Source organism: Haliaeetus albicilla, chromosome 24 (assembly GCF_947461875.1).
Source record: "Haliaeetus albicilla chromosome 24, bHalAlb1.1, whole genome shotgun sequence".
In the NCBI taxonomy this organism is placed as follows: domain Eukaryota; kingdom Metazoa; phylum Chordata; class Aves; order Accipitriformes; family Accipitridae; genus Haliaeetus; species Haliaeetus albicilla.
The window spans coordinates 9,094,687-9,114,958 of record NC_091506.1 but is presented as its reverse complement, the minus strand read 5'-3'; the positions used below and the strand labels follow the sequence as shown (position 1 = coordinate 9,114,958).

Sequence of the window (20,272 nt, the reverse complement as noted above, 5' to 3'; positions counted from 1 at the left end):
CTCCTAAAGGACAGTCTGACAACTGGAGGACAACTGAAGCTCAGCGTTCGTGTCAGCCAAAGGACCAAAGGTGAGCTGCTGCAATAAAGGGGGCCTTGCTCAATGCCAAAGACATCAAGACCATCTCATTGCACTTAAAATGCACTGGGGTTTATTCCAGAATGGTAAGAGAGCAAGCCTCGAGCTGTCTGCCTTGCAGCGGGCGAGTCTCCTGCCTACATCTCGGGGACCGAATGTGCCTTCTCCTACGGTGACGTTGTACATCCAGACTGTGAGGAACGTGCGAACAATAAATGCCGCGCTCACACTTGCGGAGTGGCCAGGCGACTGTGGTACAGAACAGCCACATCACACATTGCAGCTAATATTAGCATGTACCAGCTGTATTTGGCACCCATTTTTCCTTTGGTTCGTCTCCTTGTCTATTAATTTCTGCACAATGGAATGCAAAGTTCATTTCTTCCTCCTGCCTCATCACCTCTGATGCCAGATGGACATAAATTACTGTGGAAAGGTTAGAAATTTAATCTCAACATTTTGCTTTCAAGATGACAGCTGCCTGTATGTCTAGAAGTTTTTGAAAGAAATCTCTCCGGTTTGGAAGATCTGCAGGTGAATATCCTATGGCTGATGGTACAACAGCTTTTCTCAGTCGGCGGCAGATGTGAAACCTGTGTGCCAAGCTACACACTATTCCCTTTTTGGATCATTTTTTTTGCTTGTTTTGTCATGGATCTCTGTTTTTTAGGTGGGTGCTGGGATCTTACTTAGGGCTATGCCTTCAGCACTCAACCATGTCGACACCAAACTGCATTTACAAAGACTTGACCTCACGTGCGGCATGGAAAATAAGTAGCTACCTATAAAGCTTGAAAGACTGGGTGATTTATCGCCTTACTGTGCATATGCACTCTCCAGAGTCTCAACGGAGAAGTGCTCACTTGGGAGAGTCTACAATTCACAGCAACAGGGTGGCTTGCCACCACGTCTGTGCTGGGTAGATGTGAGCTGGGGTCACTAATAAATGGTCGCTGAAGTGAAGCTTCATCAATAATAAGACAGAAAAAAACATTGCATCCTGTGAGCTTCTACGAGAAACATGACTAGTTCGCTCATGGGCACGTACCTTTTCACGCAGGACTCGATCATGTCGCTCGCCATAAGCTTCAAGCGTTGCTCTAAGTGTTTTCCAAACTCCTCCTCAGGCCAGTGCAAATCCCGGATGAAGGTCTGTAGGGCATCAAGTTTCCAGAACAGATCTTCCGAGGTGCCTGATCCATTGCTGGCAGGGCAAAATGAGAACAAAAGTCATAAGTGGCATCAGGCTCTTTGTAACCTGATGTGGAGACCATTCCTGCAACAAGTGTAGAGCAGACAGTAGTTTCATACACAGGACAACGCTGGCAATCTCCACCATCAGGATTTTGAGTTTTACCATACAGTTGCCTAATCTACCTTGCTGTCAAAACCCACAAAACTTTCCAGACCAGATGAGTAAGACAACATTATGAGTTACACATATTAACAGGAAGAATGTGTGTATGGTAAAAATCAGCCTTAGTTAATAACCACATTAACATATGTGATTATTAAGAATTAAGGCTAGAAATTGTGGTAGAAAATCCTTCATCAATAATAACTGCCATACTAGACTGTACGCAGTTATTAAGATTTAGGGTTTCATGCAATTCTCCCCCCTCCAAATTATACCTCAAGTTTGCCTTGTCCCCCCACAGTGAGGCCCCCATTTCCAGGTAAGGGACAGTGCTAACAAGTGGTGAGCGAGGACACGCTTTATCTCTTGAACAGCTGAAAAAAAATCGGAGTAAATCAACTGGGCTAAGGGCACTAGACATCTCATATCCAGGAGTTTTGGCAGGATTGCCCGTTGCACCGTTTCACAGATCTGCCCGTTGCAAAGGCATCTATAGGACAACAAATTTCCATTTTTTAAAAAATTTATTTTGCAACATCTTTGGTCTGTCACAAAACTCTGAATTTCTCGCCCAAGCATATATTCTCGTACCCACACCCCTGCCCAGATGGAAGGCTTTGGTCCTGCAGTGTGTAGCTACACCGGCTCTTTTCACAGTATAATTATATCTCAAACCTCCACTTACAGAATAAAAATACAGAACTGGATTGCGCTCTGTTTATGCAGAGAAATTTATGCATCCATAACCCTTTTCTTTCCCTCTCTCCCTCTCCCTCACTTTTTTTTTTCCGAACAATTACCAAGGGAGCTTCAAGAGTTTCAACCCCCTCCTCGCATACCACTAATGCTAACACGGTAATTTATAAGATATTTAACACACCATGCATTACCACTTGTGCTGACATCATCTATAGAAACAGATGAGGGAGGGTGTTTCTATTGTGACAGATGCCAGCTGCATTGAGTTAATGCTAGAGGAGATCGGAGCTAATGCATACACGGCTCCTGCAAGGTGAGAACCGTAGTCCAACATGCTAGAGGGGTCCTGTGGGGTCCTGTGCTAACAGAGGTAACGAGATAAAGAATGGACCATCTCGGTTGTAGGAGAAACGTGTCTGACACTAAGCAACAGGTAACATGTCCTTGATGGAGGGGAAGGGTGAGTAAAAGGAAACCAAGGAGATGAAAAGATAAAGAATCAGGCATTTCCTTTAACCAGGGGACCGGTTCGTACAAGAGTCTCAAGTGTTCATCTACTGTCAGTTTTTAGTTGCGCCTGGTTCAAACCTGTGCTTGGGTATAAATGAGCTTTAACAGTCTAAATCCAGTTTTGGAACTGCGTGAATTTATGTTTTAAATAATTAAATACATACAAATACAATAATTGGTATTTACTACAGCAACATTATGACATCCATTTGGTTTTAAAATTTAAAAAGTATTATTCTTGGTCTTTTTCTCACTTTTGATTAGGGCTCCATGCAAGTAAGCAATATAGTATATTCATTTCCAAGATGCACTCGTAGTATTTTGCTTGCGAGCACCGCAGTCACTCTAATCATGCAGGCAGCTTGCAATATACCACTTATTCTCAAGCGTTTTCAGAGGGATTATCTAATTTTCTGTCATGACATGATTCTTATCTTTTCAAGGGCAATACCACAAAGCATGCACAGAGAAAGATTAAAACTTTCAAGTACTCTTTACAGACAACTGCCTAAGCTAGCCTTTAATATAGCTATCTTAGCATGAATATGAGTTGTATAGCTTTGAAACATAAACGACCGTGCTAATATTTAAAAAGTTTTTAAAATCTATTAAAAAATCAAACATCGGTGTTTGTTTTCCTTTGGTTCGTTACCACTGCTCTGCAATACAGCCTGCGCGAGGCTAATGGCAGAAGCGTTTTGGTGGACTCCAGGTGTAGATGTAATCGAGGGTGTTTCAGTAACAGTGAAGGGGGTAGTTTTGGGGGGGGGTCCTTCAGTTTTAAGTGAGAAGGTAGGGAAAAAGCAAGACATCTGTGCAGTGCTGGCTGAGACCACCCTATGCCAACCTTGAATAACCCTCTAGGAATTTAGAAGGAGAACTGGCAAGATCTCAGTTCCTGTGCTAGGACTTCTTGGGAGATGAGCAACCTCAAATGACGAAATTTGGGTTGAGCCACTGTGTACCACCCTCCACGCTGCTTGGTGGCCGGGACTTTAAAGGGAAATCTGCTGTGAGAAGAGAACTTGCCTAATCTCTGCTCGGGATTTGCGGTGTGTCCCCCCTGGGCTCCACCTGCGGACCCTGGGATTCTCGGACAGGGAGCTGGGAGCACAGAGCACAAGGCTCCTACAGACCGACTGCTTTGATACTGTGCCCAATTTTCCAGGCCATAACCTAAAGCTCACATTGAAAATATCTTTCTTTGGTTGGTCACGGCATTATTCAGGCTATAACGAATTGCTTTAATTGCTCTCTGGGGCCGGCCCCAACATGAATAAAAACTGTTGCAGGGTGTTACTCTTTGTTGAACTGTTTCATCAAAATCAAGACAAAAATTATTATCTTGGAAATGCAGAGCTTGCATTAAATAAAATTCACTTTTAGATCTACATCTGGTCCACAGAAATTGGTTGACTGGCATTGAAATTGATTCATCTTCTCTTTTGGACAAAACTCTTTGCTGAGACACATCATGTTGCATTACAAGTTCTGTGGTTCGTATGTTCTTCAGACCATGTCCCATTGTTGACAGCTATTTTGTAAAGCAAGATACTTGCTCAAACTCTCAGTGGGAGTAAGACAAATTTTCAAGATTTATACAAAAAAATCCTCAAAATACACATGCCAGAAATTCACTAGTGTCTCATTCAGAAAATGTCTAATTAACTGTATCACTCTTTTAAAGTTTTATATAATGCACAGAAACAAACAATACATATCCATGCCAAGATTACTTTAAATTTAAATGAGATCTAATTTGAACTGAATACACACTCAGAATCATAAATAGCAGCCATCCATGACGGTGCAGAAAAGCTAGGCATTTGTGGGATGCCTAGCGGGATGTTAACTGGTAGATTTGGTACTTTAGGGAGATTCACATTTGGTAGATTCACATTGGGCAGATTACTTGTTAAACTCCTGTGGAAGAAACAGACAGAAAGAAAAAATACCATAACAGTGACAATGCAGATGTAGCAGAAGCACGTGACACTCATAAACAAATCTGCAAAGTTCACAGCACGATGACAGTTAAAAAACTAAAGCAAAACATTTCAGAAAGAAGCATGAGTATGGAAGCTTAAGTGTACTGGGTTTGCAGTCTGCAATAAAAAGCGAGTTACTTCAAAAAAAAAAAGCAGAATGAAAAGAAGAAGAATCACAAAGCAGCAAATTAAGAGAGTACTCAAACACCCACAGAAAATAACTCCACCTTCAAGTCCTGATACCATTCCAAAGTCCAGAGAGCAGCCTTTCCTCGGAAAAATTTCTCTCGTAAGGAAGTGAGCCTCAGTTCTCACAGTTAGGTTGGATGAAAGAGCTAAACTAAGAGATCTACTAGAGAATTGAGAGTCAAAATAATAAACAGAGAGTTTGACATTCCAGCCCTGCAGAAGTCCGTAAGAGTTCTTCTTGCCACCAAATTCAGGAGTCAGGATTTCACTCCAGAACCTCTCTGTTTATGTTGTACTCTACAAATAATGAAGATGTGCTAATCTGGAGCAATGAAATGGTGAACCACAAGGTTCTTCCTCAGTGAAGACTCATGCCCTGATTCTGCCCTTGCATTCTGGGGTGTGGAGAAAATGGGTCCCGCAGGCTGCCCAGCTCTACGTGTACACTTGAATTAATTGCACTTAATAAATCCAGGACTGGTATATGAACGTTTCTTGGCTGGAAATGGGCCACAGGGTGATTAAGACATTCAAAGGTTAATTTATCAAGCATGTGTACTTGGGCATCATGCCTTTGATAAATATTTTCAGACATGCAACTGTTATGCAAATAAGAGATCTTTTAAAAGTGGGCCAGTGCATTAATTTAATGCAACACACTCTCCTGAAACAACGTGCAGTTTAACAGCACCACATGCCCAAAGTTTGCAAAACACCCTGACATATTTTAGTGTGCTAGGTCTCTAGATGTTATAATTGGTCTAATTCTTTTTTAATGAGTATCTCATCACAGTTAAATTTTATGCAAAATAAAAATGTCATGGGATTTGGGAATCAGAAGCCAGTTTCAGAAATATATCTTGTTTCTGCCTTAATCTAGTAATACTGTATGGCACACTGGGACACAATCCATAGATGGTTTTACAGTCCCATTTCAGGAACAAAACCAGATGCTTTGATATTGTTTTCACCAGATCATTATTTGGGCTCAGTGAAAATGGAATCAAGACTTCAGGATTTCAGCTTCACCCTGCACTGCTGAAGCTACTGAAAGCTTTTCTGTTGATGTTCCTGGGCACAGCTTCAGCGTTCAAACTTCCCAGCTCTCAGGGACCGCACCGGGACATGCCACATTAGGAGGTCTCTCCCATTGCCCTGCATTAAATTAGGTACTGTACAGGCAGCATTATCTGGACTCTTGGAAAACTATCAAATTATACACTATGTCTTTCAGGGAATATTAAAATCTTAGCAACTTCCTTGAGTCATATTTTGAACTCCATTTTTTACTGCAAGTTTTATATATCAAAAACCAAAGTAATGGAATTGAGCTGGTTATACTGAATAAATGTTTCCTAATGCAACAGAAGATTTGAACCACATCTTTGCAAGCTCAGCTTGTCATCAGTGGCATGTCTTAGGGAACAGACTATCCTCATTCTCCCTTTGTGAATAAAATCCCTTGTTGGGGAGGAAAACCACAATCCAAAGTCTTTTTTTAGTGGAAAAAATAAAAAAGTATGTTCTTGTTTCCTTTTGTTTCTATGATTCTTAGTAGATTTGACTTCACGCTATCTGCTCGTTCTCTTTGTAAGGCAGTAAGCAGATAGGAGAATTGACTAACGTAACAAAGCTGTCCATTGTTTCCATTCATACTGTATCTGCTATTAAGATGATATGATTATTGAATGAGACACAGACTCCATAGTGATTGAGAGAGTGTTAAATCTTCAGAAATGGCAGTGCATGTGGTTAGATACTGATATGGAATAAATAAAGAAATAGCAAGAGGTGGACAACATATAAATGTATAAGGAAAAGCAACTTAAATAACTTAGCCAGATGGTAAATACATAAATCAGAGGACCTTTGGTTTTAATATTAAAATTCAAGAAGTGACAGTGTTATATTAATAAAAACACTGTATTAATAAAATATGACTTCTAGAGTAAACAGTATACTATATTCACACGGAAACATATTTCTTTTATACAACACATTATTTTGCTGATGCAAGGATATGTTGCAAGAATAAGTTAGTACTCTTAAAACAAAACAAAACAGCAAAATAATGGAGTATATTATGTTAACATACAGTAACTAATTTTAAAAATATTCTCCTGAATTGACATGCACAGTTTTGCAGGTTCAACCGATCTAATTATCTGACTAACAGTTGCAGTGAGACCTGTAAAAAATGATTAATATTACCAACAAATGTTCCAGCCTGCAGTTGCTCAGACCATAAAACTACAGGTCCAAGATGAGAAACTGTTTCTAGAAGCCAGCCATGCCTATTTAATATAGATGGCTAAATATAACCTCAGCCATCAGGCAGGGAATGTGGGCATTTGCATCAACAAGATGAGGGCTGTCTGATTTAAGACAACTCAGCTTCGGGACTGGATCCTGATATGTTTGATAAAAGATGCATTCTCTGGAGCTGTACTGCTTGTTTTCTTGGCTTCTTCTGATTCACCCCTGTTTGTGTCTGTTAGCTGCGTAAACGGCTTTCACCTGTACTGCCTGCTGGGAAATTCTCAGTGCAAACAGACTGGCAATACACCCCTGGACAACATCCCAACGCTCCCACTGTACTGTAGCACCTATCACAGAAAACAAGTCCAATTGCACAAGGGCCGCTCCTGTAGAGCTGCCCTAGTACTGAAAGGAGGGCAGAAAAATCACAGTATTTTTACTGAGTTGTCTCCTGGCTTCAGAACAGAGCTAGAAGAGACCCTCGTCCATACTTAAATGCTCAGTTCCTACGGGATGCCTGAAATGATTTAGTGATGGAAGGCGCAAACGCCTGTCTCTTCCATCACTATAAACACTTACTACCTTACTGCCTAGGCTGAGCAAATGCTCAAGAGCAGATCTTTTCACAAAAGCCTTGATGTGAAGCAAAGAGCTTGATAGTGAAGTAGGCAGTCAAATCTGTGCTCTTTCTGTGACTGACACCCAAAATAGTAACAAAAATACTCATTTTTCACTACAACGGTGCTTCTTTTAAGGGGAAACATTTTTCACTAGCGTTTTGTAGTAGTACAACCTTATAAAATGATTAGTATAATCATACTGTTCAAGTTCTTATTTTTATATTAATGATATATTTGTAAATAGTTTGCAAAGGGTTAGTGAGCAATTAATAGATGCTAAAGCCAGGACTACAGTGTGGTAGAGACAGCCATAGGTCAATAAGTAACGTCCTCGTCAAGCGATTGAAACTGGTTGTCATTGCACCAGCTTTAGCATTTGCTCAGAAAGATCTTTCAACACAGACACACACACAGAGACACACACACACACACACATACGTGTCTGCTGGCTGCAAGATAAATCAGCGTTCTCCCAGAAGCTAGCATGAAAAAAACCCCATTGCAAACCCTACTTTTCCAAGACCTCTCAACTCACCAGAGAACAGACCTACTCTGTATCCTCCGTATTTGGATGACTGTGCGAAGGACAAGTGTTCCACATTTCTCTGCGTGGATTCATACAAGCACACCAGCTGCTCTAGCTATAGGGCACGGACCCCCTGCAAATTCAGCAGCTCTGCAGAGGCAGATTACATAGCCCTCATGAGCATATTTCATCGATGCTTTTTCCCCCCATGTTTTCAATACTTAACAGTATCTCTCTCACTGTTTGTGATTTCTATACCTAACTCCTCATAGCATAAGGTGCAGAGTATTCAGCAATGAAAATAGAAGAAATACATGCTTGCAAACTGCCATCTGGTCAGGTTATGGAGGGCTACGTATTTCAGCCTTGATTGCAAGCACGAGCATAGAGAAACCCTTTCAAAAGACTCCGTGTTGTGGAATAATTTCTTGGTTAACAGGGGATAATAAGATTTCCTTCTCCCAATTAATTGTAGAGATCCAAAGCAGGACGAACAGTAAGCTCGGTGGAACGGACAGCCACGATGATCTACCTTTCCGACCAACCCGAAGGCCTTTCTTCAAAGCAGAGGAAAGCCATGGGAAAACATACTGCAGTGTTTCCAATTCCCAAAAAGCTCTGCTGGAGAGGCGGCAATGGAAGGGCATGACTTGGATGGGAATTGGCTGGTCCAAACTATTATTTGAGAATCAGTGGCCAAAAATTTAACTGTGCTGCAGTATGGACTTGTGGGGGGAGAAGGCAGTAGATACAGGAGGGCAAATCAAACAAAACAAGTCTCTGACCTGATTTTTTCTGCAAGTTCACTGTCGATCAGACAAAGAGGAGCAGGTGGTCTGCCCAGGAGGCAAAAGATGAAGATGCCTTAACATTTAGTTCTGAACAGCCCATCAAAAGTGTCAGAAGATCCTAGGAACGAATGACACCCCTTTTTTCCCTTACACTCTATGTGCCACCCTTTGTGCATTCGCTGGTGCCTTCCTTCACTGGGTCACATCGCATTAAGCCAGCATTTGCAACTTGCACTTTTGTGTGCAAGACACAAGAACAAAATACCAACTAGTGAAAAAAACCCCAGAGTGCATCTTTTCACCAGATGGACACAAGGTTCTTGTGAAAAGCACCCACTTTCCTGCTGGAAGAAATCTTTTAAATACCCAAGTCTGTGAGACAGATAGTCCATCCTGGGCTTTTGCTTGAAACTGCAATGCTCAAAGCACTCTGGAACTGGAACTCCAGAACGGAATAACCATTACAAGAGAACTAAGAAAAGATATTCTACAATTATCAAAGATAACTTGAAAATAATAGATAATGGCATACCCAGGGACAAAGCATTTTGACAGGCAAGCACCACAGCCAAGTACTTATGGACATCTCTATAGTTAAGCCACTAAAGTCACTAAAAGCCAAAATGATGTCAGCTTCTGACAAAAGAAAAAAGCAGAACAAATTGCTTATTGACTGCTTGACTGAGGCGGACAGGTACACAGAGTTAACTGCCTCTGTTTCACAACAGACAAGGAAATACAAACATAATCGTTACTAAAGCAGAGCTCTGAAACTAAAGTTAATGCTAACTTCAAAGTGCAATTCTGCTTGAAGGAGTGGCTGTAAAAATGGCATTCTCCTACTCGAAAGATCTATTTCTTGTATGTTTTCTGGGTCACATCTGCTTATTTGAAACAAGATTTTTTAGGATTTTTAATCCTGTTAGCCTGCAGACCAAAGACAGCAAATGGAAAGTGAGAGAGGCTCCTGAATGCCAGCCACTTAACCCCACTCAAAACAGAGGGGATGATCAGGTGTCAAGAAAAGGCCTGAGATTTGGCAGGCAGAATCCTTACGAATGCTGAGGATGCACAAGAAAGAAAGGAAAAAAACCTGGGTACTCAGACTCCAGGTTGCATATGGGAGGCTGGCTGCTGAACAAAATCTCTTTTCCTTGTAAACGGAACATATTTGGTGTGAAAAGCCCTGAAAGACCACACGTTCTTTTATACAGCAACCTCCGAGAGTGCAGCGCCACTTAACTTTGCCTGGAGAATCACAAAAAAGCAGGGAAAATAGTCTCTCCAAGAGGTCACCTGGTCCCAATCCCCTGTCTGAGGCACCACCAGACAAATGTTGTTTGCAAAGGGTCGAACTTTCTCTTTTAATACCCTTATTAGAAGGAAAAGTCAGTTCTTTTCCTTTGTAGGATCTGACTTGGCTTTTTAGAGCAAGCGTGACAGAGTTCAGCAATGCTTCAAAACCCGTGAAATAACAACAGTAATCCAAAGCACATGTCACGTTTTTATCATCCACCAGCTCTTGAGTTCAATTTGGGTTTCTCTCAGGCTACTCATTCCTTGCTGGTAAATTCCTAGTTCTCCAAATTTAATAATTGATTCTGCTTGAATCATCTCTCCTGTATTTCACCATGGTTTCTGCACACCTAATCCTACAGGCAAGGGAGCTGGGACCCGGCAGAGCTGCCCTGGGACACGGGGACACGTGCAGCCATCAGCCGCGGGGCTGACGTGAGAACCACAACGCTGCACCATCCCTCCACGGGGTGGGTGGAAAAAAATGAGTATTGGGAAGAATAAGTACAGCAATGACTCACACAGGTTATTGGGCTGGACTGAACACAGTGAAGCAAGTTTTTTTGTTCTGAAAAGGAGCTATTCGAGTTCAAAAGCAGCACTGGAAAAGGCCTTTTAGAACGGGATCCAAAAAGCCATGCCAGCTAAGAAGGTTTTCACATTTTCATGCTTCCATGTCCAAAGGCACACGGTTCAAACTGAGGCAGCAATGCATTTTAAAAAGCAAATACCATTTCCCTCATTAACTTGAAAACCCTGAAGAGATCAGGCCTTCTATTTTTAGCATTAAACTAGAAAATCTAACGCACTTTCGGCATGTCCAGTCTAACGTTTGCTAATTCATCTCTGTATGAATCTCCATCCATTTGCACCCAAATTCCGATTGTATCAAAGGAGGTTTCCTTACTTTACTGGCTCCCATGACTCCCGCTCAAAGCCCCTGTGAATTGACTGTGCAATTGAGGACTCCATCAGATCGACATATCTAACAACAAGTGGAGCAAACAGGTCTTGGAGGTGTTTGTGGAATTTTCCATTGCACAAATTATCTAGAATAGATAAATAAAAGTATAGTAAGACACTACTGTTACTAGAACCTCTGTAACAAACCACAGCGTGGCACTTCATTACACAACGAATTTGTCAGCGAACAGGAAGAAACTTCAAGAACATAACAGGAGCTGGCATCAGTGTTCACGACAAAGACAGCAGGAATGGCTTCTTACTCCAAACAAAAAAACAGACAACAAATCTTCTTTTCCATTAATGTCAAACTTACAAATACATCATTACTTCCTGTGAATAAAATGGATGTAAGAAATACAGCATGGCAAACATTATGGCTTTAGCAGGTAGGAGAATCATTTCTTCTCTGGCTACTCCCTACCATGATGCTGGAAATTGTTCTCTGAGGATAAGTCCCTGGCTTTCTCATGTGATCTTAGAAAGCTAACTGGGGCCCTGGTCTGGGACCTAACTGAAGGCAATGCCAATTCTGCCACCAGCTCCCCGGGGAGCAGTCGGACCACCCGGGAGAGTGCCAGATCCTCTGGGTTTTGAAGGCATGGGCCCACGTGCTTTGGAGAAGAGCTTTATTTCACAAAGCACTACTCTTCTGAACTACTCCTGCGTCTGTTTACTTTAATATTTTCCTCCCTTCAGTAAAATCTTTTAAAGCAGGGACTGGTTTACTCCATGTTAAATAAATGCAGTACACACATATAAAACGATACACACATTTAATGACAGTGAGGTAGAGTACCTAATTCCCTGCTTATCAGGCAGCCATTATGAAGAGACTTGAGAAGATGAAGCAAAATAAAAGTTCAACTTCTCACCTTTGACTGAGGCATTTGATCTAAGGGGTGTCTGTGTGCTTTTTTCTAGTGGAAATGGAACAAAATCAAGCTGATGCTAAAAGAGTATGTACTGTAAATCTCTACCCATCTCAGTTCTCTGTGCAGTATGGAGAGGCTGAAAGCATTATCAGTAACCTGAGCTGCCCACTGAAAAAGAAATGATCAAAATACAATACATACAGTCACTACGGAGGGAATCGTTTAGAAGCTGAAAGAGCGGAAAGCTGTCCCAGGTGTCTGGGGGTTGCACCTCTAACGCAGCATCCATATCCACTGCAAACAGTGACAGGAAGGTCTCCGCGTGCTCAACCATTAAGTCTGACCACCAAGCAAAGGCCTTCAGAGTTGGTAGAAAAAGATAATAAAGAAGTATATTAGTTGTAATAAAGCACAGGGAAGGATGTTAGGCCACATATCGCAAAAAGAATGTGCATCCCATGGAAACTACCTTTATTGTAAAGAGAACAGTGCTTTAGAGTGCTAGTCTGCACAGACAGTGCTAATCGCAGGAATTAGGCACTGCTATTTTAATACAAAGGTTTCTTGTAGAGGATCTATTCAGAGCTCCACCGTAAAGGCACGCAGCTGTAATGTGGCAGAGAAGATTTTGTCTGTTCAATTTACAATAAATGACTTCATTCATCTTTAATTATGCTAATTATCAGAAAAAAAATCAACTCATTCTAAAGTATAGAAATTTGGGAGTTTCTTCACTGTGCTTGTGGGTTTTCTGCTGTGTTTGTCAACAGTTTAAATTTTATTTGGATTCGCTACTTCTATTTGCGTTGAAAAACTAGAAGCCTAAGACATTAAAATCTGTCCTAAATCACTCACACTCTCCTTTAGAGATATTTCAGACATCACCAGTCAAAGGTATTACAGCACTGTTCATTTTACATGTTTAGCTATACACATCCATAGAAACACACTACCACCTTCATAATGCTACTGACTAAGAAACCGATTACAAAGCTCTATTAACAACATGCCAAGATAAAAAAAAAAATCTACGGCAAGCCTATATTTTCACAGAGGCAGGAAAAAATGTATCTAAACTTGAAAACCAAAAAATATCAGTGAAGTAACTCATTCTCATGCACATGGGTCCTTAAATATCACTGTACGGGCTCTCTGACGTGACATTCACATCATACATGGCTCAGATGTGAATGCTGCAAACGCATGCATGCGTGTTTAGTAATCACTTCTGGCTGGGAACATGCAATATGAGAAGTGCTGTCCTTAGGACCATGTGCTGTCATTTTGAAGTGACAGGAAATTACTCAGGGACTTAAAGGATCTAAGAAACAGCTTTTCGGCACTTTGCAAGAAAAAGAAAACTCTAGCATAGGCACAAGACTGGAGATGAAACAGAAAAGACTGGGAATAGGTGAATCGGTTCGAAGGGGAATTGCCAGTCAGGGAGGGATACTTTTTGCAGATTTTAGCAGACACGAATAAGCAGAATGGACTTCCACTTTCTCAGGGTTCAGTTTTGATTCACTGATGAAGACCTGCAGTGTTGTGCAGAGCACAACTCCGGCTGCTGGTTCACTTGGCCATGGAGAGGGAGCAGTGCCCCAAACCCACGTTACTGCCATGGACCCCTTTAATTCTTCCTATTTTGGCCTGACTTCTCAGCTGCCAGTGATATGGGCAGGGGGTCTTTGGGACTATTCCCACTCCTTCGTTTCCCCAAAATATAAAGCAGACTGACACTGCCCCACTGTTATTCTACGAGTTGACACAAAACTGGTGCGAAGACACCAGCGCGCAGGTTGGACGTAGCACTGGCCATTACGCGCCCAGAGCATATCCAGGATGTAAAATAACCAAACTAACCAAACGACACCCAAACCATTCTTAGTGTTGGGCCTGCCCTGTCATGGGGGTGAAGATGCGGATGAGGTGGGCTGTGCCGCAACGGCACGGCTTCAGCGCGCCCAGGGGCAGGGTGGGCAAATGCCGTGCCCGGAGCGGCAGCACCGGCAGGTTACAGTGTCCCTGTCGTCACGGCACGGGGACAAGGTGGTCACGGCATGGGGACAAGGTGGCCACGTCGGGCTCCTTCGTCTGCAAACTGCTCCCAGCCCCACGCAGGTGGAGGAAGCCGTCGGGCGCTGCCGCAGCAGCACCTGAGCTCGGAAAGCTCAGAGACAGCAGTGACGGAAGCCCTGGGCGTTTGCAGAGTCGTTAACTCTGGAAAAGGCAGACCCGAGGGGCTGAGCACGCGTGGCGATGCTCTTCAGGTCGTCCTCCCACGGTCGGCGCTGGTGTCCAAGGGAGCGCAGAGCCGGACGCCTGGGAGTGCCGCATCGGGAGGCGTCAAACCGCTGCGAAACCGCACGGGGACCGAAAATGCCAAGACCCAGGTCTGGTCCCGATGCCTGCTCAGAGCTTCTCCCCCCAAGCGCGGGTGGGAAACGAGGGGATGCTGGGCAATGGGGCTGTTGGAGGGTCCTCTGAAAACGAGCAGCGCTCGCCGGTGGTTTTCGAGGAGGGTGCCGGGGCTATCCTTGCACTGGGGTGGTTTCTCTGGCTGTGCCTCTGCCTGCCGAGAGCCTGCCACGCTGCCTCCCCGTCAGGTACTGCCCACGGGTCTGCGGGCAAGGAGCGATCGCTACGAAGGACCGAAGGCAACCAGCATTTTGGGGGGTGGGAAAAGAGGGGAGGCCAGAGAATATCTTCTGCAACAAATGCCAACATAAACACTTCAGAGTCCTGCAAGAAAAACCTGCTTCCATGAAAAAGGGGAAAAAAAGCTAGTTTTAAGAGAAATTATGAAGAAAAGCATGTGATCATTTGTGGAAAAAAAATATGCCCAAACCAGTCACAGTTTCCCTTTTGCTGGAAAATCCAAATTTTAGCTCTTTAAATCTCTAACTTATGTCAGCATCCTCAACCTCCTCCTCCCTAGTCTCGGTGAGCAGGACCTTCCTGCGGTGGGAGCGGTAACACCATACTTTGAAAATCTCCTTCAAGATGGTAACATTTCATTTATTTACCATCTACTTACCTGCTTTGCTCAAAACACAATGTAAAGGGGAAAAAAAAGTGTGCTTTCCAGCCAAACACACCTATTATCGTATATTTTACACATGGATACACATGTATATATGTATGACCTCACGGAGTTAAAATACATATATACATATACACATACGTATACATAGAGAGAGAAAACACAAGTTTAAAAATAGGTGAATGCCATCGTCTCTGGCATTTGTCATCAGTCATCCAGAGGAACGGAAAGGGAGGTGGGAGACATCTGATGGGAGAGATGACACAATGACAGAGACCTCCCGCTCTCACAGATTACAGACGTAGGCACACGGTTTCTGCTGCGTTTCTGCCTGCGCTGGTTTGCTTCTCTCTTGTGGGTACGACAAACCCGACTGACTAGACACAGTACTTCTGTTGTAATGCTTTTTGAACATTTTCCATGCTCTCAGTATTATTTTCTGGGTTCTCATTAGGGAGTCTGCCTGGATGTCCATGTGGGGAAAAGAGGGGCATGTTTTAATTGCAAAAACTATTGGTTTTCAGTAAATTAAGGCGTTTCTTCAGTAAGCGGTGCAATTTAATTTTCTGCTGAACATCCAAAGTAGACTGAAGAGTCACACCTTGCAGGTCCAACCTTCTCCAGGTGAAAGGACAACATGTCAAAAAAACCTCACCTGGAATAATTCGGGGGGGGGGGGGGCGGGGAAAAAAAGTGCAATACCTCAGCAATTCTCATTGCACAGTGAGACATTAACGTGGCTACAACGCATAATAAAAATCAGTGATAAACCACCGAGCCTCTTCTCTTCTTCCTTTGGGTGCAATTCAAAGCGTGCAGAGAGCTGGCCAACTGCCTGTACAGTGCTGAAATGCCACAGCCACCCTCAGGACAGGGATTCAGTAACGTACCAACAGTGTGCCGGGCTTCTGGAGAGAGATGAATTTCACCCTTCCAGGTCACCGTTCAGAACAAGGGACCGGGATGCCTCCTATCTGTGTTGGCATTAACCTTCTGTCTCTAATCAAAACCTTGTGACACAAAAGATGCTGCAACAGTTTTGAGTCTTTCTCCTGGTGAGGATCTCGGCAGCGTGGCTGGCTGAACGCGACCGGCCCTGTAAAAGTCTACTATTTTCAAAATAACCTGCATTTTAAAAACAGCTCCTTCCCAGCTGGTTGTACATCCAGCCTGTGCTGGTGATGAGTGGAATAAAACACTCGTTATCCTTGGTCAGCTTATCACAGCTCATGCGCGAGCGCAGCGCTCTCAAGCACCGCCTCGCTTTTGTAAAAATGAAGTTTATTTCACTCTTCACCCCGATATATTCTCTCTCTACATATAAATACTGTATATCCAGTACAAGGCACATACAGACAAAACCAGAGGAAGACCACTACCATTCTAGGCACTCGTGTCGTACTTAGTCCATCTCCACCACAGTGTAGTAGAGGTCGGGTGAATGCAAAACAACAGAGGTAACAACAGGCTGAGGAGAGAGTCCAGGCAGGTAGGGTTGTGTTGGGATGTAACTGCAGCGCTCGTAAAATATACCCATTGCTACATGCATGGACCGGACTACTATGCCACATTTACCCTCCTGTGTCAGGCTACCAGCTCTGCAAGCAGCCGACTTGAAGTTGCTGTTACTTGGTCAAAGTTACAGAAGCGAGGGCAACCCGGGTAAAATCCCAGTAGGAAACATGGCACTGAGAGGGCATGCACGAAATATGACGGGAGTGACTCGTTTCATTCGGTTTAGTCACATACCTCTTTCCCCTGCCAGGATCATCCAAGATTGAATGAACAGTAGAAAAACAGGGAGGAAATTTAAATATGCAATCAGGCATTAGTTGGGTGTTGTGGATTGTTGTGTATTATCAATAAGTTAAATTATACTGCAAATTTAATATACACTGGAATGATTTTTAAGTGATTGTGAAATTATTTATCAAATGCTCTTAATGCAAAATATAGTGAGTATATATATATATAAAAATGGGAAGGAAAAGAGAAAATAGTGAATGAGTGTTACATTACCTACAGTCATAAACAATAACTGCTCACTCCGAATTTCAAAATTATTAACTTTTCAGTATGTATCCAAGAGCACCAGGTTTATGGAGAACAGAGGGCTCAATCCTGCAAATACTTACATGGGTACGCAATGTCACTTGCTCGGGCAGAAATGTCCCGACGTGCTGAGAGCGGGACTACAGCCAGCAATGTCAGCTGCCTGTGGGGTCAAGTGTTTCCAGGATCAAGCCTCATGATTTTCTGGTCTATATTTGACATGGTTTCAGTGGTTTTAAAACATGAATCTTTTCGTTAAAGTGCTTTGAAGAGTTAAGAGTAGCTGTATTAGGCCTTAGATAACCCAAATAATGAGTAACAGAGAATAAATCATCCTAACCTCCATGACTAGTAATTGAGGTATTCCCAACAAGCCAATGCAGAAGAGGCCAAGAATAAACCAGGTGAGTTAACCATGTAGTGCAGGGGCCCAGGGAAACCCCTGAAAACAACCTGAACGCTCGGAAAGGGACAAAAAAAAGACTTGTTTTGTTTTGTGGTGACTTTCCTTGCTCCAGCTTCGGACAGCAGGAGCAGTAAGCTGCTGCAGGGCCCCCGCTAATGCTGTCTGGAGGCACAAACAGATGACATTACTTGGAAATACGACCTTTCTGAAAAGTGGACAGGCTTGCTCTTGTATGTAGTTGGTGGCGAATATATTTGGCCAGATTCGGCTCCTGCTGGCGCTGTAGGAAAGGCTGCAGACTGACGCAGAGGAGAGCAGAGCTGAATTAATTCCTCCTTTAGCCCTCCCTCCCCTCTGCAAAAGCAAGCGTCCTGAACTGTACTTTGCCTTCATCGCACTCCAGCACCATTATTTAAGAATACTTTTGGCTTTTAAAGAAGACAAGCCAGCACCAGTTGGGAAGACATCACACAAATATACAAAGCTCCCAGCAAGCCACCGGAGCCTGCTGAAGACCTGGGGGACACGACCTCGCAGGGCACCGCTGCTCACCTCCGCATGGTGTTCTTCGTTTTGCTGTAGGACTTCAATTACCAATTCTGCCAGACGTATTGTATCTTCTAACTTTTTAGCTGGTGTGACTAACCGGCCTACATTTTCTGTAGTACAAGAACTCGAGTTAAAAGGGAGGCAGAATGAAAAGCTAGATGTACAGTAAGTTATTTTAGAGGTTTAGAAAAAAATCCCATAATATTCTACAGCTTTAAAGATCTTTCATGCATATGTTAAATGCTTATATAATTAGTACTGAGCAAACCAGAAAGCCACATTCGTTATTATACTATGAAAATACAGTGCTCCAGCTCCAAATTTCACAATACTGTCAGAGTTGTTTTGCTTTGTGGTGAGATGGTGGCACTTTATTAGCTCAAATAAGAACATCACATTCCCTAAAGACAGCATCTGGCCAATAATATACGAACAATATGTATCCTTCAATGTAGATGATGCTATTACAGAAATCATGTCTCTATAATTTTAAAATTCTTTGAAGAAGATCAATTTAAACAAATCTGTCTGTACTTTTAATAAATTGTCAGACTCGAGCAATTTAAATGTCACCTGCTACTGAAAGCAAAAATTGCAGGTCTGCTTTGCTCCAGGATTTAACTCCACAAGGGTCAAGGAGTTACGCATGCTGGAGGGAGTGGAAAGTGGTAAATCCCACTAGACGTTCATAGGTAAGATTTTTATGGGAAAAGAGATGCAACTTTACAGCAAAAACCCCGCAAACAAACCAACGAGTTTAAATCCTGGAGCGTGGTGTTTAGCTACGTTGAGCTATTTTGCAGCGTTTTCTGAAGACTTTTACAAATAATTAAATTATGTTCTTCTAGGTAATTTATATTGTTAATAACATATTAAACATCCGAGGTGCTAACAATCTGGAACGTTCAGAGTACTTCACTAGAAAAATACAGAGAAAAAAAGAAAATAATCACTTTTTCACTGAACGACAGCTTCTGCAGAGCTGGCTGAGTGCAACTGCGGAGGTTTCTGTGAGCCGACGCCGCGGCTCGCTCCCCTGAGGGGCGCAAAATCTCCCTGCGATGGTCGCCCCGAGGAGAAGCGGAGCAGGAGACCTGCTGCCCGGTGATCCACCTACGCTGCAGCACGTCACCACGTTAACTACAGACGCGTCCCTCCGGGTAACGACCGGGTGCCCGTCCCAGCTCTCTCGAAGAACGGCATCGTGCTTCGGTAGCTACGCCAGCCAATTTGTACCTCCGCACCGACGTATATTTTGGCCTTTCCGTGACATCAAAACTGGAGAATTTGTAAATGGGTGAAGTACCAAAAAGCCAAAACCCAAATAGCCAAATCAACCTGCAATGAGCAGCGTACAACAGGCTGTATGTCCCCAACACAGCAAAAGGCATTGAAGCACCGTTACTAGCAACCACCCTGGATTTCCGAAGGAGCCCAGCTAAGCCAGCAGCTCGGGTCGTGCCGACACGCAAGGTGCTGCCTGGGCATCTCGCTCCAGCCTCCTGCACGCACTAGGCTTTTTTGCCAGGGTTTAGGTCTTCGTTACTGATGGGACAGAAACTTGTGGCTGCACACAGGTGGCTCCGCTCTGCTCGGCGGGGTCACCCGGGGAGAAATCCCTGCCTTGCTGAAGGCTGGCTGAGCTTCGAGGACTTAATTCTCCCCCTTAAAATCTTGCCTGCTCCTAGTTTTCCCTGAATACCTGTTTACAGGCAACAAATTTCCCACTAAAAGGAAAGCCATGTTTTTCAGAATGGTCACATACGGGCGGTCGAGCGAGGGGTACGCGGGCTGGTTTTCGGAGGAGCTCAGCAACCCGGTCAGCTGAAGTCTGGCATCGCAGGCGCTCAGCTTGGCTGAGAGGTGCAACATGGTAAAGCACCCTGCAAATGAACTCTACATTTTTGCTGATTTATGCATGCCACAGATAGGGGCCTTGGGCGTTTCTTCTCCAGTTTTCCTTTGGTTTGTTGTATCACTGGAAAGAAAAAAAATCCGGGTTCCCCCTAATACAATTTATTGGGCAAATACTGAAATTGGAGAACTGCTGCTTAACTCCTCATTCTTTCTC

The 20,272-nt window shown here is 43.3% G+C and overlaps 1 protein-coding gene across 16 annotated transcripts in view; it reads right to left on the bottom strand.

The window, feature by feature from the left end:
• Nucleotides 1-20,272, bottom strand: part of CADPS (calcium dependent secretion activator) — a 220,976-nt gene that overhangs the window by 38,893 nt on the left and 161,811 nt on the right. For 10 of the 16 annotated variants that reach the window (XM_069811989.1, XM_069811976.1, XM_069811977.1 and 7 more), the window contains 5 exons: nucleotides 18,205-18,311; nucleotides 12,353-12,509; nucleotides 11,221-11,362; nucleotides 4,421-4,567; nucleotides 1,127-1,282 (listed from right to left, as the gene is read on the bottom strand). In XM_069811989.1, coding sequence (XP_069668090.1) covers nucleotides 1,127-1,282; nucleotides 4,421-4,567; nucleotides 11,221-11,362; nucleotides 12,353-12,509; nucleotides 18,205-18,311 — 709 coding nt within the window. The remainder of the gene's footprint in view (nucleotides 1-1,126; nucleotides 1,283-4,420; nucleotides 4,568-11,220; nucleotides 11,363-12,352; nucleotides 12,510-18,204; nucleotides 18,312-20,272) is intronic. The other 6 variants (XM_069811980.1, XM_069811981.1, XM_069811985.1 and 3 more) reach the window with 1 other exon arrangement.